The sequence below is a fragment of the Schistocerca gregaria genome, chromosome 2 (assembly GCF_023897955.1).
Source record: "Schistocerca gregaria isolate iqSchGreg1 chromosome 2, iqSchGreg1.2, whole genome shotgun sequence".
NCBI classification, from domain to species: Eukaryota; Metazoa; Arthropoda; class Insecta; order Orthoptera; family Acrididae; genus Schistocerca; species Schistocerca gregaria.
Window position 1 is genome coordinate 388,208,275 of NC_064921.1, and position 22,467 is coordinate 388,230,741.

The window sequence follows — 22,467 nt, forward strand, 5'->3', positions numbered from 1 at the left end:
ATTATGCTTGGTAATGATACATAGTGTGTAGGGTACGTCGGGAATGTGTAACAATTGGTTTCACTGGAATGAACGTAGCGGTGAAATAGCGTGGAATCTAGCGAAGCCCTCTCCCGGAGCTGTAGGACATGTAGGAATAGATTAATAGCGCAACGGGAAGGAACAGTTAACCAGCGCTGCTTGCGTCTAGTCGCCATGAGCCTGTACTTGCACTCCAAGCAAGAAAGGCACTCATATAGATGCGTGCCTCTTTCTCAGCATGTATACATGAGTGATTCCATTCACAATAGAGGCGCGCACGCTACTCCAGTGATGAAGTTGCAGGTTGATTGCCTCTCCGTGGCTGGTCAGCGGCCTGTGGGTTTGTGTATGTTGGCGATGTGAACCAGCGAGGCTGCAGCATAAACGTGCCCTCTAAAGACAGTCTGGGGACTAGCTACCATTAATTATAAAGCACATGCTAGATTGTTAACATTACAATGAATGAGGTCAAGAATATGCAAGTAAGTGTACTTTAACGTATGTTTTTGTATGGGGTCCGCCCTTAGCACAACACAATTTTGTTTTTTTGTCCCAGACACGTTTCACTGCAGTTGCATTATCATCAGTGGTTTTTTTTTATTATTATGGCTTTTCCTGCTGTATTATGTTTTTACAGTGTCTGTTTTTCTTTACAGTTTGTCAGTTGCAAGGTTTCATTTTTCGTCATCTTCATTGTCAAGTTCTGTGTATTGAGTTGTTAAATGTGACAGTCTCTGTTTACCAGCTGGTGGTTTTGCGGTAGCGTTCTCGCTTTCCGCGCACAGGCTCCCAGGGTCGCCTAGTACGGCGCCGCGGGTCTCCCGCATATGATAAAACGTTCCTTCTTCCTTGTGAAGAACATGCCGTTTTCCCATGTCAAGTGACCATAAAATTATCCTATGTGTCTTTTCGGGTCAAGCATGTTTTATCATATCAGATCATATCTATTTAACAACAGCCTTTAACATAAGAGGCGATAATTCTCTTTTGTAGCGCATAGTGAAATTGACCTCTGTCGGTCGATAAAGTATAAGCGCGATGAAAGGGCGTTGCACGCCCGTTTACGCAATTACCATATTTTTTACACGTAAAACATAATTTGACCTATGCTAGTCATTTGCTATTACATGGCGATGGAGTGGCGTTGTTCGTTCACTCACGCGTTAGTTTTAGTAATAAGATAAAAAATTAATCTTGATAATATTCTTCATCCAGTGCGTGTCAGCAATAAGAAGTATATCTACATCAACTGATAAAAACACCTACTAGACAGTCTGTGTACAGGTTAACCGAGATTATTGAATTATGACGTTTACATACTACAGTTTCGCTGTTTTATGTCCGATGTCATCTTTCATTAATAACGATGTGTGCGTTATGCAGCATTATTTGTGAAAGGGCCGATATATTCTAATAGTGTAAGTCGGGGTAGTGTGTTCGAACTTATATAAATCCATGCATAGTTTGTTACATTTTAGTCATAACCTCGTGGAGAGCCTTTGTGTTTAAGATTTTCAACCTTTCTATAAGTTGGTCTTTCATCTTTGACAGTCACGGTCTTAGTTAGACATGCGCAATGTTCCCCGCCATGTTGATTTGCAGCGCGTTATCTAATCCTACGTAGTTTCACGCGATCTCCCGAGGCTCATGCCAGGGTTCAAGTTAAGTCTTGATGTTGACTTAGTACTTATGTACCGCATTTTTAAAATGTGACTAAGCCTATTCAGGCCGTTTTAGTTTTATTTCTAGACCATGCCCTCTTAGACAAATTATAGATTCAGGAATACGTTCTGAAGAAGCTCAATTATTTGGGCTGAAACCTAGGTAAAGGTTGGTGCCATTACCGCAATCGAGGCTGATAGTTTCTTACGTATCTCAAATTATTATTAACTTTTCGCTTTACCATCTCTTTTGCAAGATGAACGTACGAGGCGTGTTTTTTAAGTAAGTACCGTTTTGAAATTAAAAAAAAGTCGTGCTAAGATATCTCAATAATTTTATTTTTACATGAAAGCCTGTACCTTAATCTACGCACTGACGCCATTACAGTCTGGTTCTTCCTTGTTTACGTTGTGTACTGAGTGTTTAAGATGCCTCCGATAATCGTGAATCCCGCCGACTGCGAAGTACGGGCTGTATAAGATTTCTTAGTACTAAAGACCTAAAAGCGATCGATATTCATCGTGAGATCTGTGCAGTTTACGGAGAAAACATTGAGTGATGGACTGGTAAGAAAGTGGGTGAGAGCACTTAAAGATGGCCGCACAAATGTGCATGATGAACAACGGAGTGGGCGTCCTTCGGTCATTAATGAAAGTTTGATGCAGGAAGTAGACAATAATGTGAGAGAAAACAGACGCTTTACGATTTCCTCCTTGCGGGATGACTTTCCTAATGTTTCTCGTAGTGTTTTGTATGGCACTGTGACCGAGCACTTGAATTACCGAAAATTGTGCGCACGTTGACGGATGTGAACAAAAGCAAACATTTAGACAGTGCATTGACTTTCCTTGAGCGGTACCACAACGACGGTGATGATTTCTTAAGCCTGATTGTTACGGGCGATGAAACATGGGTGGCCTACATCACACCAGAATCAAAGCAACAGCCCATGGAAGTTGAGCAAGGGCATCGTTTGCTGCACTTGAACAAACACAGGCAGTCGGCGTCTTCAAGACGATGACGAAGTCAAAACAGTGGAGATGCAGTGGTTAACAAGTCAGGCGGGAGACGTCTATGAGGAGGGTATTCAAAAACTGGTACAACGTTGTGACAAGTGCCTCAATATTGACGGAAATTATGTAAAAAAGTAGATTAAGGCACAGGCTTTCATGTAAAAATAAAATTGTTGAGATATCGTAGCACGTCTTTTTTTAATTTCAAAACGGCACTTACTTAAAAAATACGCCTCATATATCAGAGATTCGTATGCAGCGGTGTGAATATTATGAACAAAAATACCTAATTGTACTGAACTCAGATTAAAAAAGTTGCAGTTATTAATTCCTTTTTTCCCAAATTTGTAAATACGAAAACTGTGTAACTCTATTAAAGCATCACAGAACAACTGCTAGTATCAGAAAAGGTTTGGAGTGGCATAAGGGGAAAGTGGCTGTAATCGTGGTCTTAGGACGCGTAGTGGCCTTCCACCTGCTAGCTCGGCTACTCACTCCCTCCTCCGGCAGGCGACCTCGGCGCGCAGCTGGCTCTCTGGGCCGACGTCGTCCGTGGCGCGCACCAGGAACTTGGCGGCCACCCAGCCCTGCGTCGAAGGGTCGTCGCATCGTCGCACTAGCCACCTGCACAGGGCGCACAAATAGAGTTAATACCGGGGCCGTTCTCGGCCCGCAACACTGACCAATAGTAGAGATTTATTCAGAAATGTTTCCTTAAAATTTGTTTGGAATGTATTGTTTTGCGTCCATATAATACTTTAAGATAAAGATTGATATTTTTTCACTAATTTAATCTCTAACAAATGCTATGAATCTTGAATTTTTAAAGATTATCAATACAACACAATCAATATTAACCAGTACATTAAAACTATACCTCTCAGTTGACTCTATTTACCTTTGTGCATATAGCTAGGAAAAAACACCGTTTATGAGCAGTACGTCTCTCCGTCACACATTTGAAATAAAGTGTTTTGACCTACTTCGTTTCATTGTATACATGGCCTGAACAAATGAACAGGGCGCTCTTGCTCTTGTTTCCACTACGTAAGCACTACATATATAATGTGTAGTTGCATAAATAGGACTAAAAATAATAATGTGTTCATTAATGATAACACTAATCATGAATACATATCCTGTAAACTGACTCGTTCCTCATAATTTCAAATGATCCGGCCGCCCGCGGTGACCGAGCAGCTCTAGGCGCTACAGTCTGGAACCGCACGACCGCTACGGTCGCAGGTTCGAATCCTGCCTCGGGCATGGATGTATGTGATATCTTTAGGTTAGTTAGGTTGAAGTAGTTCTAAGTTCTAGGGAACTGATAACCTTAGAAGTTATGCCCCATAGTGCTCAGAGCCATTTGAACCATTTGATCAAATGATCTATGCAAAACGTAACTAACTAACTGACTCATATTTATACCATCGCTCGAATTACCGTTAACTGGGCGCGCAAAACTAATGACTCCAATGTAAACTGTATGTATTTCGTAATATCGAGCCATCTACCCGTTACAGAGTATTTCTTGCTTGTTTCATTCATTAATAAGAACTGGCAATACGCACGCCAAATACGGTTTCTTAGTTCAAATCTACATACTGACTTTTTTCCTTCATAAATAAATAGTCTCGTGCAAATTCCTACTTTGGGGAGACGCATCAAGGACAGCGCCTAATTTAACGACGGTTTCCGTTGCGTAAATACCCAGTACTTTCATCCAAAACATCTCCTTCTTTATATGCTGCATATGTTAATTGTTGAATCAAACAGGTACATTAAGACCTCTAACTTAAAAAAAATGATATTACAATTACTGTATAAACACTGTTGCAATTTACAAGTGGCAGAAAAGAAATAAGATTGAAAGTTAGGGACAATTTTTAGCTATATGATATGCGCACTTTAACCGGTATTACGCCAGATGCGCGCATCGTCAGAGCGAATTCACGGGAGTAAAGTGTAATAAAATGGGATACGTATTCGTGTCGCTACCAGCGTGGCCAGAGTCGGGCAAGAACAGCGTGCTTTGTGCCATCACTCTTTTTCACCTACTCGTCCCGCTGAGACGAAGTGGTGTTATACGAAAACTACTAATTCGAACCGATTCAGGCATGAAATGTGTGCGCGAAAGACCAAATGCGAATTAGCAAGAAACAAATCGGTATTTCTAGTCGCGCATATTATTTGTCACTCAGTAACGATTACTTGCAATTTGCATCCGGTCAACTGTCAAACAAAACTGATAGCTGCTCGCCGTTGTAGGCATTGACATCTGCAGACTGTTTCCAAATTTATTATAAAATAGTTCAGCTCACAATAAAAAGTGAAATGTGTCAAATTATAATCTTATATAGTTTACATCTCTGACCGAACAAAATTTCATGACTCGAAATATGGCACAGGTAAATCGCGACACTCCAGTTAGCAAAGTCTAAACTAAGTTATGCTTACCAATGAGAGCTGCGACATTACCAAGCGAGGTGGCGCAGTGGTTAACACACTGGATTCGCATTCGGCAGGACGACGGTTCAAACCCGCGTCCGTTCATCCTGATTTAGGTTTTCCGTGATTTACCCAAATCGCTTCAGGCAAATGTCGGGATGGTTCATGTGAAAGGGCACGACAAACTTCCTTTCCCATTCTTCCCTAATCGATGGGACCGATGACTTCGCTGTTTGGTCCCTTTTCCTAAATCAACCAACCAATCAGCTGGAGAGAATGAGCAAAATGGTGTATCTAGATGGGTTAAACGTTAAACCACGCGTGAAAACAAACATCTGATCAAACGCCGTAGACAAAAATACTACACAGACACAGTGTACCTCAACTAAAATTTAATGTAAAGAACGTTAAAAATAAATCACAGAACAGTTCAGAGTGAGATAAATTGTCACTAACCTTAATTAAAACGAATAGTTGTCAGACTTTGATCTTATTCTGGTTGTTCGACTGTTTCGCAGAGCGGCGCACGTCGTTTGGTGCAAGGGTACATCAACAAATGATTTGTTATCTTCGTACAACCATAGTTGAAATGGAGGACAGCGGGACGTCAGCTGGTATAAATTTATATTAAAACGAAGAAATTCCTCCAGCTGTATTTAAGGTGTCGATTTTATTTTGGCAACTAGTTTCAACGATTTAACAACGTCATCTTCAGGCCCATACACTTGTTGACGCCAGCTGCGTGCGGCTGATACTAGAAGTCAGTGGTGAGATACGGACGTGCACAGTAGAGAAGTGCGAAACAGAATATGTAATTCAAACTCCTGTGCCAATTTGTAATACGTAAAATGTTGTTAAATAAAATAGAGCCACGTCGAATCTATTTATCCAACATTCGATAATATACACTAATTCTATGTTACTGTTCAGTGCTTTGAAAAACTGTCTATCTTACGTCCACAATCGTAAGCAGTGTTAATACTTTCAGTTCAAAACTGCGGTTAATTGTCCCTCGAAAAATTGGACAGAGTGATGCGACGCCCTTGACAGAGCGTGGTACTCAGCGTGGATAAACCGCCTCCGGTTAAAACACGACTGTAGTGCCGATCTTGGGACAGGACTGTCATGTTTTGTGTTGACACTATTTTCGTTTTCAATAATTACGAAAGAGTGGTTCCTTTTTTATTGCACAATCATTAATAAATTCTCTTTAGAATTAATTAGCAACTCTAAAGAGTGAGTCGTAAATACACACACAAACTTCGAGGGTAGCTAAATTACATCGATAAAAACGAGAAACGTTTGTAGATACCCGTCCAGAAGTATAAGCTAGATGTGTAGTCGTGTCGCAACAACGGTACTACTGATGGGATATACATTGATATCCAAAATTGAAGCAACAAACCGAAATTTTGCAAGGCTGAGTTTATTTTGCCACAAAACAGTATAAACAGGTGATATAAAGTAGAAACAACATAAATAATACAGAACGTTAACAACTTCAACACTCATATCGGTAGACAAAAATGTTCTTTTTTTCCAACGTAAAAGATTTACACACACCTTCTGACAGCTGGTTAACACGCTCAGTATGGGGTGTAACCACCCCTGGCAGCAATACAGACCTTACAAACGACAGGACATGCTGTGAATGATGCCATCAATCTCATGTTGAGGCCATAACGTTCATTAATTCTGCAGCGCTGCTCGCAAGGCTTGGAGAGTGATTGGTGGATGCTGACGTAATGCAACCTGTTTCCCTGGTGCATCCCAGACGTGCTCTATGGGATTCAAATTAGCAGAGCGAGTAGGCCACGCCACGCATGCAATTACTTCCGTTTCAAGTAAACATCAACCACGCGTGCTCTATGAGGTCGAGCATTATCGTCTAGTATGTAAGTACGTAGTTTTGTGTCTGTATGTTGGCAGCCCTATGTAGCGCTCTGCATTAATAACTCCGACAACGATTTGCGCACTCTGTAAGAGACTCTATGGCTGGTCGGACTTGCCGTTGGAAGTTAACAGTCAGCGGTGATGGCAGTTGCAAGTGAACGGCCAGTAGTGATGGAGGTTGGAAGTGAGTAGTTAGCATTGATGGAGGTTAGAGGTTTGAAGTGTTAGCGAAGGCGGATGATCTGGACGTGTCCGACTTGGAGATTGAATATTAGGGCCTATTCATGATTACACAATATTTGGAACTGGATGTCCCGGACGATTATATATTTTTTTGAACTAATTGTCACGTTATTAAGGTAAATACATTGTTGGCTTTGCAACAAAATTTTTCCTTAGCGAACCACATGCCTATCAGTAGTTAGAGCCTTCAGTTGTTATAATCTTTTATTTAGCTGGCTGTATTGGCGCTTGCTGTATTGCAGTAGTTCGTGTAATGAAGATTTTTGTGAGGCAAGTGGCATATGAAATGTATATATTACTGTCAGGATTTCTTCTAATTCAGGGCCATACTTTCGATTTAATTTTAAAGCAGGCAGATCGCGTTATCCTTGAACATTGTGAGTAATTAATGAATAGGAGAAAAATAGTTCAAATGGCTCTCAGTACTATGGGTCTTAACTCCTGAGGTCATCAGTCCCCTAGAACTTAGAACTACTTAAACCTAACTAACCTAAGGACATCACACACATCCATGCCCGAGGCAGGATTCGAACCTGCGACCGTAGCGGTCGCGCGCTTCCAAACTGTATCACTTAGAACCGCTCGGCCACTCTGGCCGGCTAACAGGAGAACTTTGAGTTGTGATTGTCTGGGCTAATTCTGTACGTCAGTGTTTAAATGATTAAGACTCGCAAAGTGACACTTGCATTCAATTCCACTCAGCAGTATAAGCACAAAATTTATATAAAGAAGTTTCACCTTCCCAGTTATTTCAGCTTAAGTAAAAAAATCTTTATTAAGAAGTTTCAAGTAATACGCCGTCTGGACCCACAGAACCTCGCAACAACAGCACACGAGGTCACAAGATGCCGTCACGATATATGACAGCAGTTAAATCTTGCAGAATTAACCGCACAATTTCATCCTTCCCGACACCGCCAGAACTTTTCCTCGATATCGGTCTCTTTCCACAATTTTTGGGTTCCGAAATCGTGCTTCACGTTCCCTCCACATGCGAATCCGTCGAGAATCACTGCCCAGACCAAATCGGGATTCATCTGTGAAAAGAACATTGGCCCACTGTTCGACCATCCAGATGGCATGTTGACGGCTCCACCCCAGACGTTCCCTTCCGTGAAGATGCATCAAAGACGCACATACAACAGATCTCCGACAATAAACGCCACTCTGTCGAAGCTTTCTGTACACCGTCTGCCTCCACAGAACAGTGGATGCTGCGAGGCCAGTTGCCGTGCAATACTAAGACGGTACCGTTGTGCCCTTACAGCCAAATAACGGCCCTCTCTTTCTTATGTTACACCTAGTCGACCACGCACTGGTTTTCGGGATACAGTTTCGATCTCTATAAACTCTCGCCACATCCGAAAAACACACAGAACGATTCACATTAAGCCATCTGTCCCCATCAGTTTGCGACTGTCTGCTCCCATTCTTCCCATGGCCCTCCAACGCAGAGAGCCCGGTAGGCGTCTTCTCTGTGCCATACTGCACAGTCTGTGTACACTGCGACTGTAAACGTGGGACTCCCCGGCAAATACTATCCCGTTTGACAGGTGCTCTGACGTAATCGTTGGCGTGGATGTCTTTTGACCAGAAAGCCATCCTCCGTACAGGACATGATCGTACGGACATCTGTTGACAGTTTGTATTAATACATCGTGAATTAGACGGAGGGCGGGGAAATAGTGGTTTGTTGGTTTAACTTTGGACACCAGTCTATTTGTGGAAGACAATGACTGTTGAGATAGTCAGTCTCTTCAATTTCGGTGGCGAAATGCAACGAATGTTCAGAATGCCTTTCACCTGCTTCAAGGCATTTTCGGACACTGACGATGGATTGTCCCGTTCTTACAAATATTCCAGGCTCGTTGCGAATCGTTTTGCAGGCATTCATGTAATATTTTTGAAGTCTGTATTCATTTCCACCCCCTTTACACAAACAGAGCCTTTAATTTCATCGTAAATGAAAATCTATTAGGAAGTCTGTTGATCGTGCAGGCCATGAAAATGGTTCGCCTGAACCTGTGATGATAAATCACAGTTAACACAAATGAAGCATCAAGAAACAGTTTCGTTTGGAGAGGAGGAGGACAACAATGCAATTCAACCATGGCGGTCGGAATGAGCCGGAGCTCCATAATGCAAAAGCCACATCGAATAGAAAACCCAGAAGAAGATCCTATACAAATTACTGCAGGACTGCTTAGAATATATGGCCGTACAAAACAGTCACCAGCTGTGCCAAACCACACATTAACGACGAATCGTTGCTGATGTCTTGTTTAGATAGGTATTATGTGGCTTCTCATCTGCCCGCAGACATTAATGGTTTGTGATACCGTTTCTGCCCAACGTTGCCTAATCTGTAAAGAGCAGGGGATAAACAAATAGTGGGTCAGCAGCTTAGCAGCTTGTGGACGAAAGCATAGAAAAAAGCGATTAATAATTAGACATGAGACCCTGTACACATTGGAGGTACTATGAGTGGGGAGACGGTAATTTCCAAGAATGATTGCCTATCGAAGTCGCTGAGCTCAAACGATACATATCGAACGTGCGATTGTAAATCGATCATGCGACCCCGGTGGCGGGCGTTGTGGTCAATTATTTGTGATCATCATTTTTATCTGTATTACGTCGTTCACTTACTTGCTTTAAAATACATACCTCCGCTAATTATTAGTGAGTTGCTAGGGAAACCCAGAAGATTTACTGAGTGGTATGTCTGGTGTTCTTGACCTTTCTTCGGCGGATTCTCTCACATGGAAGAATCTAATTCCATGTTTATGCAGCGTAGAAAATTGTTCGACTTTTTGTAGCAAATATGGAACACTACCAGACAAGGAAAGAAGGGACTGTGTAGACTGTGGTGGTCCCAAGTGTGTAAAAATCCGTAAGAACAGTTTCGATGCTGAAATAACGTTACAATTTCATTGGGGACAGTGCGGAAAACGAACGAGTATCAGGAAGATTACATGGTTCGACTTTTCCAAATTATCCATCCAGATCACCGTAATGGACTTTCAGATAGCGAGAACATCGATGTCGAGTAAGGTAAGGCGCCTCCTTTGCAATTGAAAGTATTTTTGTAACTCTCTTTTTATGTCGTTGCTGTAGGGACCTACTTAAACGTACTCAAAACGCCCGCCAGAGTAGCATGATCGATTTACGATCGCACGTTCGATATGTATCATTTGGACCCAATGACTTCGATAGGCAATCATTCTTGGAAATTACCGGGGAGACGGTCCACCGCATGTCCTCAATGCGGTATTTTGACTGACAGGAAGTTCTGCAGCTAATGTTCTTTTATTGCACCCTGGGTCGTTGGCAACACATTACAAAATCTACTCCAGGTTCAGTATTCGGATGATTTTTGTTGTCCCTTCCCACAAGTCGCCTGTAAACGGCAGCGGATGCAGGTTCGGGTGTAGTTGGTCTAAGAAGGCCCTTCGGCACAGCTGCGCTGCCAGCGTTCAGTGCCACCAGCATTTAACGCCCGCCCACTCGCGAACGTGAAACCCATCACGGTCCGACACTCCAGTGTCGTTGCACTCGAGCCCTGCACATGTTGCTCGTTCACAAGAAACTAAACATGTCGAGAATAAAGCGGATGCACACATCGGTACACGGAATACCATCGTTGTCTTTGAGCAAACGTCTTTGCCTGTAGCCGGTGGACCAGACAATTCCGTATGTATGTGTATATGTGTGAAAGGTAAAGTTTCTCATTTTCCTGATGTGAGCAGATATGCACAAAGTTTGCTCACGTATTTCAGATTCAGCCTATGAAATTCAACTTACTGTAGTTATCCATTCCGTAACAGGTGCACTGCGTATCTACATATTTGTATCAATTCTGGACGTGAATAGGTATGACAGCAGTCGTAAATGTAGTCTATAGCCGAAATTGTAGAATCATCTTCATTTCTAGTGGCACGCGTAGATGAAAATTTGAAGTGAAAGAGACACATTCCGAAACTTATTAAACAGCTAGGTTCTACAACGTTTGCATTAACCGACCAAAGGAAGTTCAGAGACAAATAAATCGAGAAGCAGTTGCCATGTGGCTCCCAGCGTGTTCCAGATTTTCCGACCTGATTTCGCTTCGGCGGCTTGCGCATTTTTGCGTTACTTGTATACATAAACAGCTCCTTATTTACCATTGTGTAGCCGCGTGTAACTTGTTCAAGACCTATGCGGGACAGAAAAATCCGATAAATAATGACTTTTTTCCCGCAACTAATTAAGGCACACAGTAACTGCGTTGCAGCAACCAGCCACTTTTCGTATGATCAAGTTTATTTTATTACAATTTTGACAATATGAATAGTGACTGTTGGCTGAATTTCTTCATCAGTACGAGGCCCATTCAATAATGAAACATAAAAAAATGGCTGATTAAATCAGTATACATTTTGTTTATTTTTCCACGAAATTCCTAACAACTTCTACGAAACGAATCGTCTTATCCTCTCAACAAAGAATACTTTAACTAGATCGAAACAAGATTTGTGCTTTTTTTAAACTTTTTGTTGCTGTTGAATTTGATGGCATGCAGATCTTTCATCAGATCTAACAGATAAAAATCCGAAGGGGTAACGTCAGGGCTGTAAGAAGGATGAGGTAGGAGCTCGCAGTATGAGGTCGAGATTCGTCTTGAAAAAACACGCCTGCCACTCCAATCCAGGGTATTTCCTTTTCATGCGCGCTCGATAACATTCTCTATAATGCACGAGTAGTATATGCTGTTAACAGTGCGTGGCTTTTCCAAAATATCACACATAATCGGACCACGGACAAGCCAAATGATGGCTGACATGACTTTTTTTACCATCTGATAGCTGCGTTTTGAATTTCTTACGGACAACCGATTCAGGGTGTCCACACTGCATGCTTTGGTTCTTGGACTCCGGCTCAAAATGATGTAGCTAAGTTTCATCACAGGTTAAAATTCTATCCTAAAATATGTTACCTTCGCTAGTGAAACCATTTTTGAGGTCGGTGCAAATGCAAAATTTCTGTTCGTTTTCATAAACGGTAAGCTCTGTCGGAACTACTTTAAACAAGTCTTGTCGTAGTTCAATTTATTTCGAATGATGTAAAGTGTTGTGCCAACGTCATCGGTCTTCTTGAATAAGTGAATCAATACAACCTTGCAACGCCGGGGTCGATTTCTGATGCCGGACTCCCCGTGAAACCTCGCACATTTCATGCAACTGCTACCGCATTGTTAGCTTATGCAAGAGAAAATCTCTGATGATTGATGGTACACTTTCCGGAAGTAAAACTTGTATAACAGAATGCTATTCTTCAAAAGTTACACTCGCCATCGTAACGAAGAGTTTAGACGTTAAGTTAAATTCATCGAATTCACTAACACTCTTCGCAAAGTTATCAAGTAACCAAAACTTTCAGCTTCCTGTTTTGGGCGCTGCCTTCCCTGTTTACTTATTAACTCTACCTAGTAAATATGACTGTTTAGTTAGCATTTAGTGATAGGTAATCAGCCAAAATAGCAGTCTTATAAATTGCTGATTATATTGCCATATTCGGTATGTTTTCTTCAGGGACGAGGCTCTAATGGTCCAAATGGATCTGAAGCTAGTGTAAAAGTTTGCATTTTCTGTTTCCAACTACTTTGTAGTGTGCGGGTTGCATTTTTAAAATTATATACGTGCAAGTGTATTCAACTGGCCGGTCTACTTCCTTCATTCTCCCAGAATCTTCTCATTTCCTAGTCGGACTTTTTTCAAGTTATTCGGCCCAGAGTTCGCAGCTCGTGGTCGTCCGGTAGCGTTCTCGCTTCCCGCGCCCGGGTTCCCGGGTTCGATTCCCGGCGGGGTCAGGGATTTTCTCTGCCTCGTGATGATAGGGTGTTTTGGGCTGTCCTTAGGTTAGTTAGGTTTAAGTTGTTCTAAGTTCTAGGGGACTGATGACCGTGGATGTTAGGTCCCATAGGACTCAGAGCCATTTGAATTTTTATTCGGCCCAGATTTTATATTCAGTTTTTCGTAACTTTTAGCGAGAGGAAGAGTATACAGCTGTCTAGATTTGTTCACTCAAATAACGTGGACATCAAATTCCAGTCGTCCTGAGTGACACAAATTTTCTCAAAAATTTGATTTAATGCTTGCCGTTTTCTCTTCTTCAGCTTCCCTCAAGGCAGACTGGGACTATTTTTTTTCTTTTTTTGCTTTTCTGTACCATGATTAATGACCTATCTGTAGTAGTGCTCCAGGCTTAATGCTGTAATGCTTTAACTGTGCATCACACAACAGTTTTTATCGTACTTGTTCCAAATGATTTGTTTTTTGTAATTTAGATGTTCTCTCTCCATTTGCTAGGTACTTGAAGCTAAATACTTGAAGTATCTTTCTAAATTCGGTTAATACAAGTTACCTACTGTGACGTAGTGAGGATACATCTGTGTTTTGAGCGTTGAGGTGTGGAGCTTTCTTTTAATTTGATGCTGCTATCAGGGGACCGTATCGTGTCTTTTGTGTTGTCGAAATGTTTGCCAAATCATCCGCGAAGGCCAAGCAGTGCGAATGACTTTTAATTTCCGGAAGTCTCTCAATGACAATTCCTTTTACCTGTTTTTCTAGTAAAAGATTAAACAACACGGGAAACGCCTGTCTCCCCGTCGTTCTCCGTTGTGCGTTTATGACAGCAAACTTCACGAGACCTCGCTAGAAAATTATAACTAATGCTATATTCCAGAATCCAGAGCTGCAGTGGGTGCGATATACAAGACGTTCATGTATATCTCTTAGTAATTCAAATTTTGGAATGGTGTTGGTTAATGTTTGTTTAATCATTTCTCTTGATATTGAATTATTCTAATATACTAGAAACTGTCTGCCCTATTGAATCGTGTGCTTTGTTAAGGTGAATGAATGTGCTCAGTATGTATATGCCTTTAGGAATTGAAAGCATGCTCTTAGTACTTAGGATCTGCTGCGCACATGATATGAAAAAAAGTGGTTCAAATGGCTCTGAGCACTATGGGACTTTACATCTGAGGTCATCAGTCCCTTAGAACTACTTAAACCAAAGTAACCTAAGGACATCACACACATCCATGCCTAAAGCAGGATTCGAACCTGCGACCGTAGCGGTCGCGCGGTTCCAGACTGAAGCGCCTAGTACCGCTCGGCCACACCGACCGGCACACATGATATCGATTCACATGTTATTTGCCTGATAATTTTCAGTTGGTTGATCTGACTGTACTTAATATCTGTTGAGTAATAGCTCCAAAGAATTTTACAAAAATACTGCTATCAGACATGCTTGTATTCATACGGGGTGGTCAGAACAGTTTGAAAAGCTTGTAAGTATGTTGCAGGGTAGGATGAGCTGAGCAAAAACTTTAAGAAAAAACGCTATACGTTGCGCTTTTTCCCATTTTATTAATAGGGAAGTTAGCCAATCAGGCCGTTGCGCGCGCAAATTCAAACGGCCCGCCAGAGACGGTGTTGCCAAAAATTGGACATGGGGCTGTAGTAAAGAACGAATCCAAGCCAAAGTTTGAGCAGTCTCGTGCGCTATCATCTACGCCTACGAGAGCAACTGACACAAACTGTATCTGGCTGGCCACTTGAATTTGCGCGCACGACGGCTTGACTGGCTAACTTCAACGTTAATTAACTCGGAAACGACTAATTTATCGAATTGTTTTCATCTCAATTGTTTATCAGCACAATGAACCCTGCGACATCTTTACAAGCTTTTCAGACAGTTTCTGACCACCCTGTATATCAGTTCTATCCTATTTTTACGTCGTGATGAATTGTAGCAAGTTGTCAGTCTTCAGGATCTTTTTCATTCCATTCTAAATGGCAGTGAATAAGCAAAATACGCTATTGTACGTTGTGTAATCCTTCTTTGGCAATAAGACTTGAACATATGTACCGTAAAACACTTATTATATGGAGTTTTTTTTATTTGCGTCAGGATATGTCTCTGAGATAGAAAAAAGGTACAACAACCGGAAGAATTCGACTTTTGACTTGAGTGTTAATGAGAAATGTCTCAACAGTTCTATGTTCATTTATGACTCCAATAACCTGCTTGAAACATATACTAAGGGCTATTTTCCTGAATTCAGCGTCGGAACGGTCCACGGTATAAATTAATGGGATTCGCTGTAGATGCAAAATTGACTGTATCAGAGCACCACTTTAGTGCGAGGCGCTATATTTATTAGCAGGGCTACATTCGCTTGCGGAAGACCCTAAGCATTCATAAAACTGCAGCCACCACTTCACTATTTCCATCAGAATTTGCAAATTGTAGGTGATATTTTTGGAACGATAAAATTAATTTTGACGTTTTGACGATCTTTTCGTGATAGAGGTGTCACCTGGATGTATCGATGGAAACAGGATTAAACGAAATAAGTAACACTTTTCCTAAAGCTTTTACAAACGATTCTGTCAACTGTTGCTTATTTATATTAGGCGACTAGTTTCGAGCCTTACAGGTTCATTTTCAAACTCGACACATCGAGGCTGCAGTGACAGTGCCTTATCCTATTAACTAACATCAAAGTGGCAACACATGCTTTATAAACGTTTGCAGAATGAACGCCGCAACCTTAGGTTCCTCTTATCAAGTTAGTTGAGTTTGATTTTGACTTGGTAAAAGGAACAAGTGTATTCTGGCACTCATTTTTCAAACATTTACAAAGCATGTGTTGCCACTTTGATGTTTGTTATTGAGATCAGGCACTGTCAGTGCAGCCTCAATAGGCCAGACTTCAAAATTAGTCGTCTAATATAAATAATGCATCTGTTGACAGAATCGTTAATAAACGCTTTAAGAAATTTAATAAAGTTGCTCGTTCCCTGTGAGCAAAATGTTGAAACTGAAAAAAATAATGTTTTATCCTGACATATGGTAACCCCGCGTGCTGAAGTTCAAGACGATCCTTAAGTTACTCAGTTCAAATAGCAGTCTAATTGCTGGTTTCGTGCTAGAGCGTGGTAACTTGAACCATATTCTTGAGAACAGAGTTTACCCATTTGATTTGCAAAGAAGAGCTTCATTCGCATCATTTAGCTGGTTGCTTAATTATTTGTCGTCCCAGGTACATATAACAAAGAATTGCTCCCTCTTAGGGGTTTTAGGAATTAAAAAATCATACGTTTGCTATGTACAGGAACGAGCTATTCACATTACAGGTCATACAACACGTCTGCCTATATATATACGCGTCTTCGTGCTCCATCCTTACTGTGTATGGGCAGTTCTATGCAACGTGCACCCCGTACGTCGCAAGAGGCGCACGCTGTGCTAGCATTTCGATGGGTGACCATCCGGTCTTCCGAGCACTGTTAGCAAGCGGAGTGCACTCAGCTCTTGTAAGGCAAAATGAGGAGCTACTTCATTGAGAAGTAGCGGATCCCGTCTCGTAAACCGACATACGATCGGGAGAGCGGTGAGTTGACCACATGCCCCTCCATATTCGCATCCAGTGACGCCTGTAGGCTGAGGATTACACGGTCGCCGGTCATCATAGTTAGGTCTTCATGGCCTGTTCGGACGGAGTTTAATTTAGTTATTAGGTTCCAATGGCTTCTTAACACTATGGGACTTAACTGCTGAGGTCATCAGTCCCCTAGAACTTAGAACTACTTTAACCTAAATAACCTAAGGACATCAAACACATCCATGCCCGAGGCAGGATTCGAACCCGCGACCGTAGCGACTGTAGCACCCAGAACCGCTCGGCCACCCCGGCCGGCCTTAGTTATTAGGATCTCTCACAACTGGCACGAAGTACCGATACATGGCAACAGAGCTTGCCACGTGAGAAAAGAACAGTGACAGGTGAAGGTCATTAGATTATCCCTGCGTCCCACCTCCAGAAAGAGAGAGAATACGTATTCTGGCCTGCCACGTTGGTCTGCAGCGCGTGTGGCGCGAAGAAGCCACACAGAATTCCTCCGCCGCCCTTCGCCACTGACGCCATTGGCGGAGGGGGAGGGGGCTGTCTGTATGTACGAAGCGAGAGGCGTGGGAGCGGCCTCCCTTTGCCTCCAGGAATAGCCGCGTGGGCGCAGACAGAGCGCCTGCGCCTGCGATAATAATAACCCCGTGATTCAGGAGCGGACCGCCTCTTCTTTCACGTTCCTTCCCATTCCTCATACCGCGGCGATCCCGGAAGGTACAAGCGTGTCATAAGGCCACCTGTCAGTCATGCTGGGTGTTTCAACCCTACCGTGCCATTCCCTTTCCTCTTAAAGAGTGCTTTCCATTTTTTCCTGAAAAAAATGCCTCTTATGGAAAAGAAAACGAGGATTTATTAGGTGACGATCAGTTTTGCCTTAGAAAAGGTAAAAGCACCAGAGACGCAGTTCTGACGCTGCTATTGACAATGGAAGCAAGAAAAATCGAGACACGTCCATGGGGTTTGTCGAACTGAAGAAAGCGTTCGACAATGTAAAGTGCTGGAAGATGTTCGAAATTCTGAGAAAAATAGGAGTAAGCTATAGGGAAAGACGGGCAATATGCATCATGTACAAGAGCCAACAGGGAACAGTAAGAGTGGAAGAGGGAACCAAGAACGAAATACCCTGATTAAAAAGGGTGTAAGACAGCGATGTAGTATTTAACTTCTGCTGTTCCATCAGTACCTCAAAGAAGCAATGTCGGAAACAAAAGAAAGGTTCAAGAGTGTTATTAAAATTCAAAGTGAAAGGATATCTATGATAAGATCCGCTGATGACATTGCCATCCTCAGTGAGAGTGAAGAAGAACTACAGGATCTGTTGAATGGAATGAACAGTCTAATGAGTATAGATTATGGATTGAGAGTTAATCGAAGAAAGATGAAAGTAATGAGAAGTGGCAGAAATGAGAACAACGAGAAACTTAACATTAGGTTGATGGTCACGAAGTAGATGAAGTTAAGGAATTCTGCTACCTAGGGAGCAAAATGGCAGAGGGAGCAAGGAGAACATCAAAAACACACTAGAACTGTGAAAATGGGCATTCCTGGCCAAGAGAAGTCTACTAGTATCAAACATCGGCCTTAATTTGAGGAAGAAATTTCTGAGAATGTATGTTTGGAGCAAAGCACTGTATGGTAGTGAATCATGGACTGTGTGAGAACAGGCCAAGAAGAGAACCGAAGCATTTGAGATATTGTGCTGCAGAATAATGTTGAAAGTTAGGTGGACTGATAAGGTAAGGAATGAGGAGGTTCTCTGGAGAATAGAAGAGGAAAGGAATATATGGAAAACACTGACAAGAGTAAAGAACAGGATGACAGGGCACCTGTTAAGACACCAGGGAATAACTTCCATGGTACTGGAAGGAGCTGTAGAGTGTAAAAGCTGTAGAAGAAGACAGAGATGGAAATACTTCCAGCAAATAATTGTGGACGTAGGTTGGAAGTGCTAGTCGAAGATGGAGAGGTTGGCACAGGAGAGGAATTCGTGGCGAGCCACATCATACCATTAAGAAGATTGATGAAAATGTAAATCCTTAAGGACAGATTGAACTGTGAAAGTTACATTACTTCGAGACTGGAGAACACGAGGTCAGCATCAGAATTTCGAATGGAAATATGGACAAAGCCACACACTTGATTGAAATTCGAATATGTCACCAAAATAATATTCTTAATCTGACGTGTTGAGTAATGCCGAAGGAAAATAACATGAGCTATGTAGGATAAAGAAGGTTTCATCTTTGCGTAATCGAAGATCACTGCTTGCGAAGTCCGAACTAGTGTTGGTTGATGTCTACTTCGACGTGTGTAAATGTCTGACCACTCTACTGGCCTCTCGGTTCATCGTGATAATTTATCAATACCGGTGGTTTCAAAACAACGCCGCTGTCGCTCCAGGCAATACACCTCTAGAGAGCCTGCATGAATGGAGGGAGAAAGACCAACGGCAATACTGGCGCTGATTGGTCGAGAGCTCAGGACGCCCTTTTCTACTTATCTTTAGTTTACTGTGACTGGAGTAGTCGAGTGCGCGGTGCTATTTCTAAGTTTCAAAGACCGATTCCATGGTAAATTATTTGCAGGTAGAATCATAGTTAATCTTTCACAGATCTTCTGTCAGGTCATTTTACGTAATTTCACATCGATAAGAGAACCAGGAAAGTCGAAGATGAGCCGGTATTGTTCAGCTTACATTTTCACATCGATTTTCGTAGACTAAATTTTAATTGATGGCGATTTACTGTGTGTGACTAATATGGCTTACGTAATTATACAGGACGGTCAGGAGCAAGGTCATGTTGTTCGTCTATCGACTGTAAAAGTTGTAGCTAAGACAGCTTGATGTCATTAATACTTCCAAAAAATGAAATCAGACGCAAATAATGGGCAGTGAAAGACCGACGGGACAGCAACCACACAGGGGACTTTTGGAAACAGACAAAATATTGGTTCAAATGGCTCTGAGCACTGTGCGACTTAACTTCTGAGGTAATCAGTCCCCTAGAACTTAGAACTAATTAAACCTAACTAACCTAAAGACATCACACACATACATGCTCGAGGCAGGATTCGACCCTGCGGCGTAGCGGTAGCTCGGTTCCAGACAGTAGCGCCTAGAACCGGCCGGCGGCAAAATTTTCCTTCTGTACAAAGTGTGTTTTTATGTTATGGTATGTCATTATTATATTAGTAGTGTCTAACATTTCGTTGTATCCACAGTTGTTTAATGGCTTGGCTGTGTTGCAGCGCACAATTTCTATATTGCTAGCACTAGATGAAAAAAAAGGAACATTTTTATTACCAAACAATTATCATTCTATGATTTCAGTTGTAGGATTACACTCATCATTAACAATTATTCATTTGGTGCATCACACACTGCACCTCATGAGTAACTAATGCTGTATTTTACAATGTGCATTAGTGGCTAAGTGGCCGTATGCTAGATTACCGATCTAAATATCACGGGTTTATTTCACAGTCAAGTTCACTTTTTTCTTTAGTTGTTGCTACCTTCACTTCTGCTGATAATTTCTTTGTGTGAAACAACTGACTTTCGACTTGTGAGATACGTCCGTTGAAATACACTCAATTTAGAGGACCGACATTTTTATTGATATAAAATGGTTTAAAGGGCTCTGAGCTCTATGGGACTTAAGTTCTGAGGTCATCAGTCCCCTAGAACTTAGAACTACTTAAACCTAACTAACTTAAGAACATCACACACATCTAGGATTCGAACCTGCGACCGTAGCGGTCGCGCGGTTCCAGAGTGTAGCGCCTAGAACCGCTTGACCACTCCGGCTGGCTTATTTATATACATTTCTTAAACTGCTGTCTATCGACATTCACAGGGCAAGCTGTTAGTTACAGAAAATGAGGTACAAGGGACATAAATCTGCTAGTACTGATAATCATTTAGCTGCTATGCAATACTGTTACTTTACCAGATAGAAACTATAGGTGTTTCGTTTTCGAAAATCCGCTACTATGAAATCGTTTGTCTAATTTGTTACGTCTTAGTCTTTCTAAAATTGAGTACAGCAATTAAGTTTTTTGGATTTCCCCAACATAAGAGAAACGCATTAAATTCACAATGACTCATCGAAAGTGTATTATGCACGGAATAAGAAAGACTTTCAATGCTTATAGTTCAGTAATTTCAGTGTTGAAATGCCCAGCAGAAAAAAAAAGAAATTGTACAACAAATGAAACTTTCTCCTGATCGGTTCTTATTATCTCCAGGGCGCCAAGGAAATTGTTAGAAATGGCTAATATTTCGTAGACCTACGTTCATCGGACGTATACACTACTCAACAGCGGACTGTTCGGTTCACATCACATTAAATATATAGACATACAGGAATGATATTTGTTTCAGCCACATACCAAATAACAAGTTAGAAGCGCTGCTTTGGTGGTACTTGTCAGATAGATGTCTTGTTGTTGTCGTCAATACGTGAATGCATTTTCCCTTGCGAAGCTACCAAATTGTAAGCCCTCATGATTGTTTACGCCCTCCACTCATAGCTGGTTACTGCAACCGAGCTATCTTTTCTTTATCCTCCCATCTATTCCCTTTGTCGCTCATACCGTGACGTCGAATTTGTCTGTGGTACGTTAATATTAATAAGAGTCTAGACTGCGTCCAAGGTAGTGTTTTAGAATACATGGGAGCGACAAGTTTCCGTGTCTGTGCACATGCCCTCTACAAAAAACCAAAAGAGTGCGAAAGGCGAGTTTTTGTTTTCCATTCAGATGGGGAACGTCACTTCCTATTCTGTACCCGTGTGACCATCAGGTGGTTTTCCGCACTTATTCGGACTGACAATGGGCTTGTTTCCAACTTTCCTGTCATCTAAAGTTACGAGGGTCACTCCAAAAGATATGCACACTATTTTTGTAAAAATACAGTTTTCATTCTGCATGTGTGAAAGTTTTACAGTGTGTAGATACATCCTTTGCGCTTGTTTTCAAACTTAGCTCAACATGTACCCGTGGGTGGCGCCGTCACAGCATGTCTCAAAAGTGGCTGCTACACTTGACGTTCGTCAGAAACAACGTGCTGTCATAGAATTCCTTTCCTGTGAAAACGATACAGTGGGAAACATCTACAAGAGACTGAAAAAGGTGTATGGAGATGCTGCTGTCGATCGCAGTACAGTTAGTCGGTGGGCAAGCAGGTTACGTGATGAAAGCGGGCACGGCAATATTGAGGATTGTACTCGCAGCGGCAGGCCTCGTACTGCACACACTCCAGACAATGTGCAGAGATTCAACTAATTGGTGACTGCTGACAGACGCGTCAGAGTGAACAAATTGTCACGCTACGTTGGGATAGAGGAAGGAAGTTTTTGCAGAATACTGGAAGTGTTGGCGTTAAAAAAGGTTTGTGCCTGGTGGATTCGCAGGATGATGACAGTGGCTCACAAAGAAACAAGAAAAACGGCATGCACCGAACTTTTGGAACAGTACGAGAATGGTGGAGATGAATTTCTTGGAAGAATTGTGACAGGTGATGAAACATGGCTCCATCATTTTTCACCAGAGACGAAGAGGCAATCAATGAAGTAGCATCATGCAAATTCACCCAAGAAAAAAATTCAAAACCACACCTTCTGCTGGAAAAGTTATGGCTATAGTGTTTTTCGATTCCGAAGGAATCTTGCTTGTGGACGTCATGCCAAGTGGAACCACTATAAATTCTGATGTATATGTGACGAC

At 41.9% G+C, this 22,467-nt stretch overlaps 1 protein-coding gene across 2 annotated transcripts in view; it reads right to left on the reverse strand.

The window, feature by feature from the left end:
- The window catches only part of LOC126321023 (obscurin), a 790,459-nt gene that overhangs the window by 629,938 nt on the left and 138,054 nt on the right, over window positions 1-22,467 (reverse strand). For both annotated transcript variants that reach the window (XM_049994141.1, XM_049994140.1), the window contains exon 4: window positions 3,192-3,320. In XM_049994141.1, coding sequence (XP_049850098.1) covers window positions 3,192-3,320 — 129 coding nt within the window. The remainder of the gene's footprint in view (window positions 1-3,191; window positions 3,321-22,467) is intronic.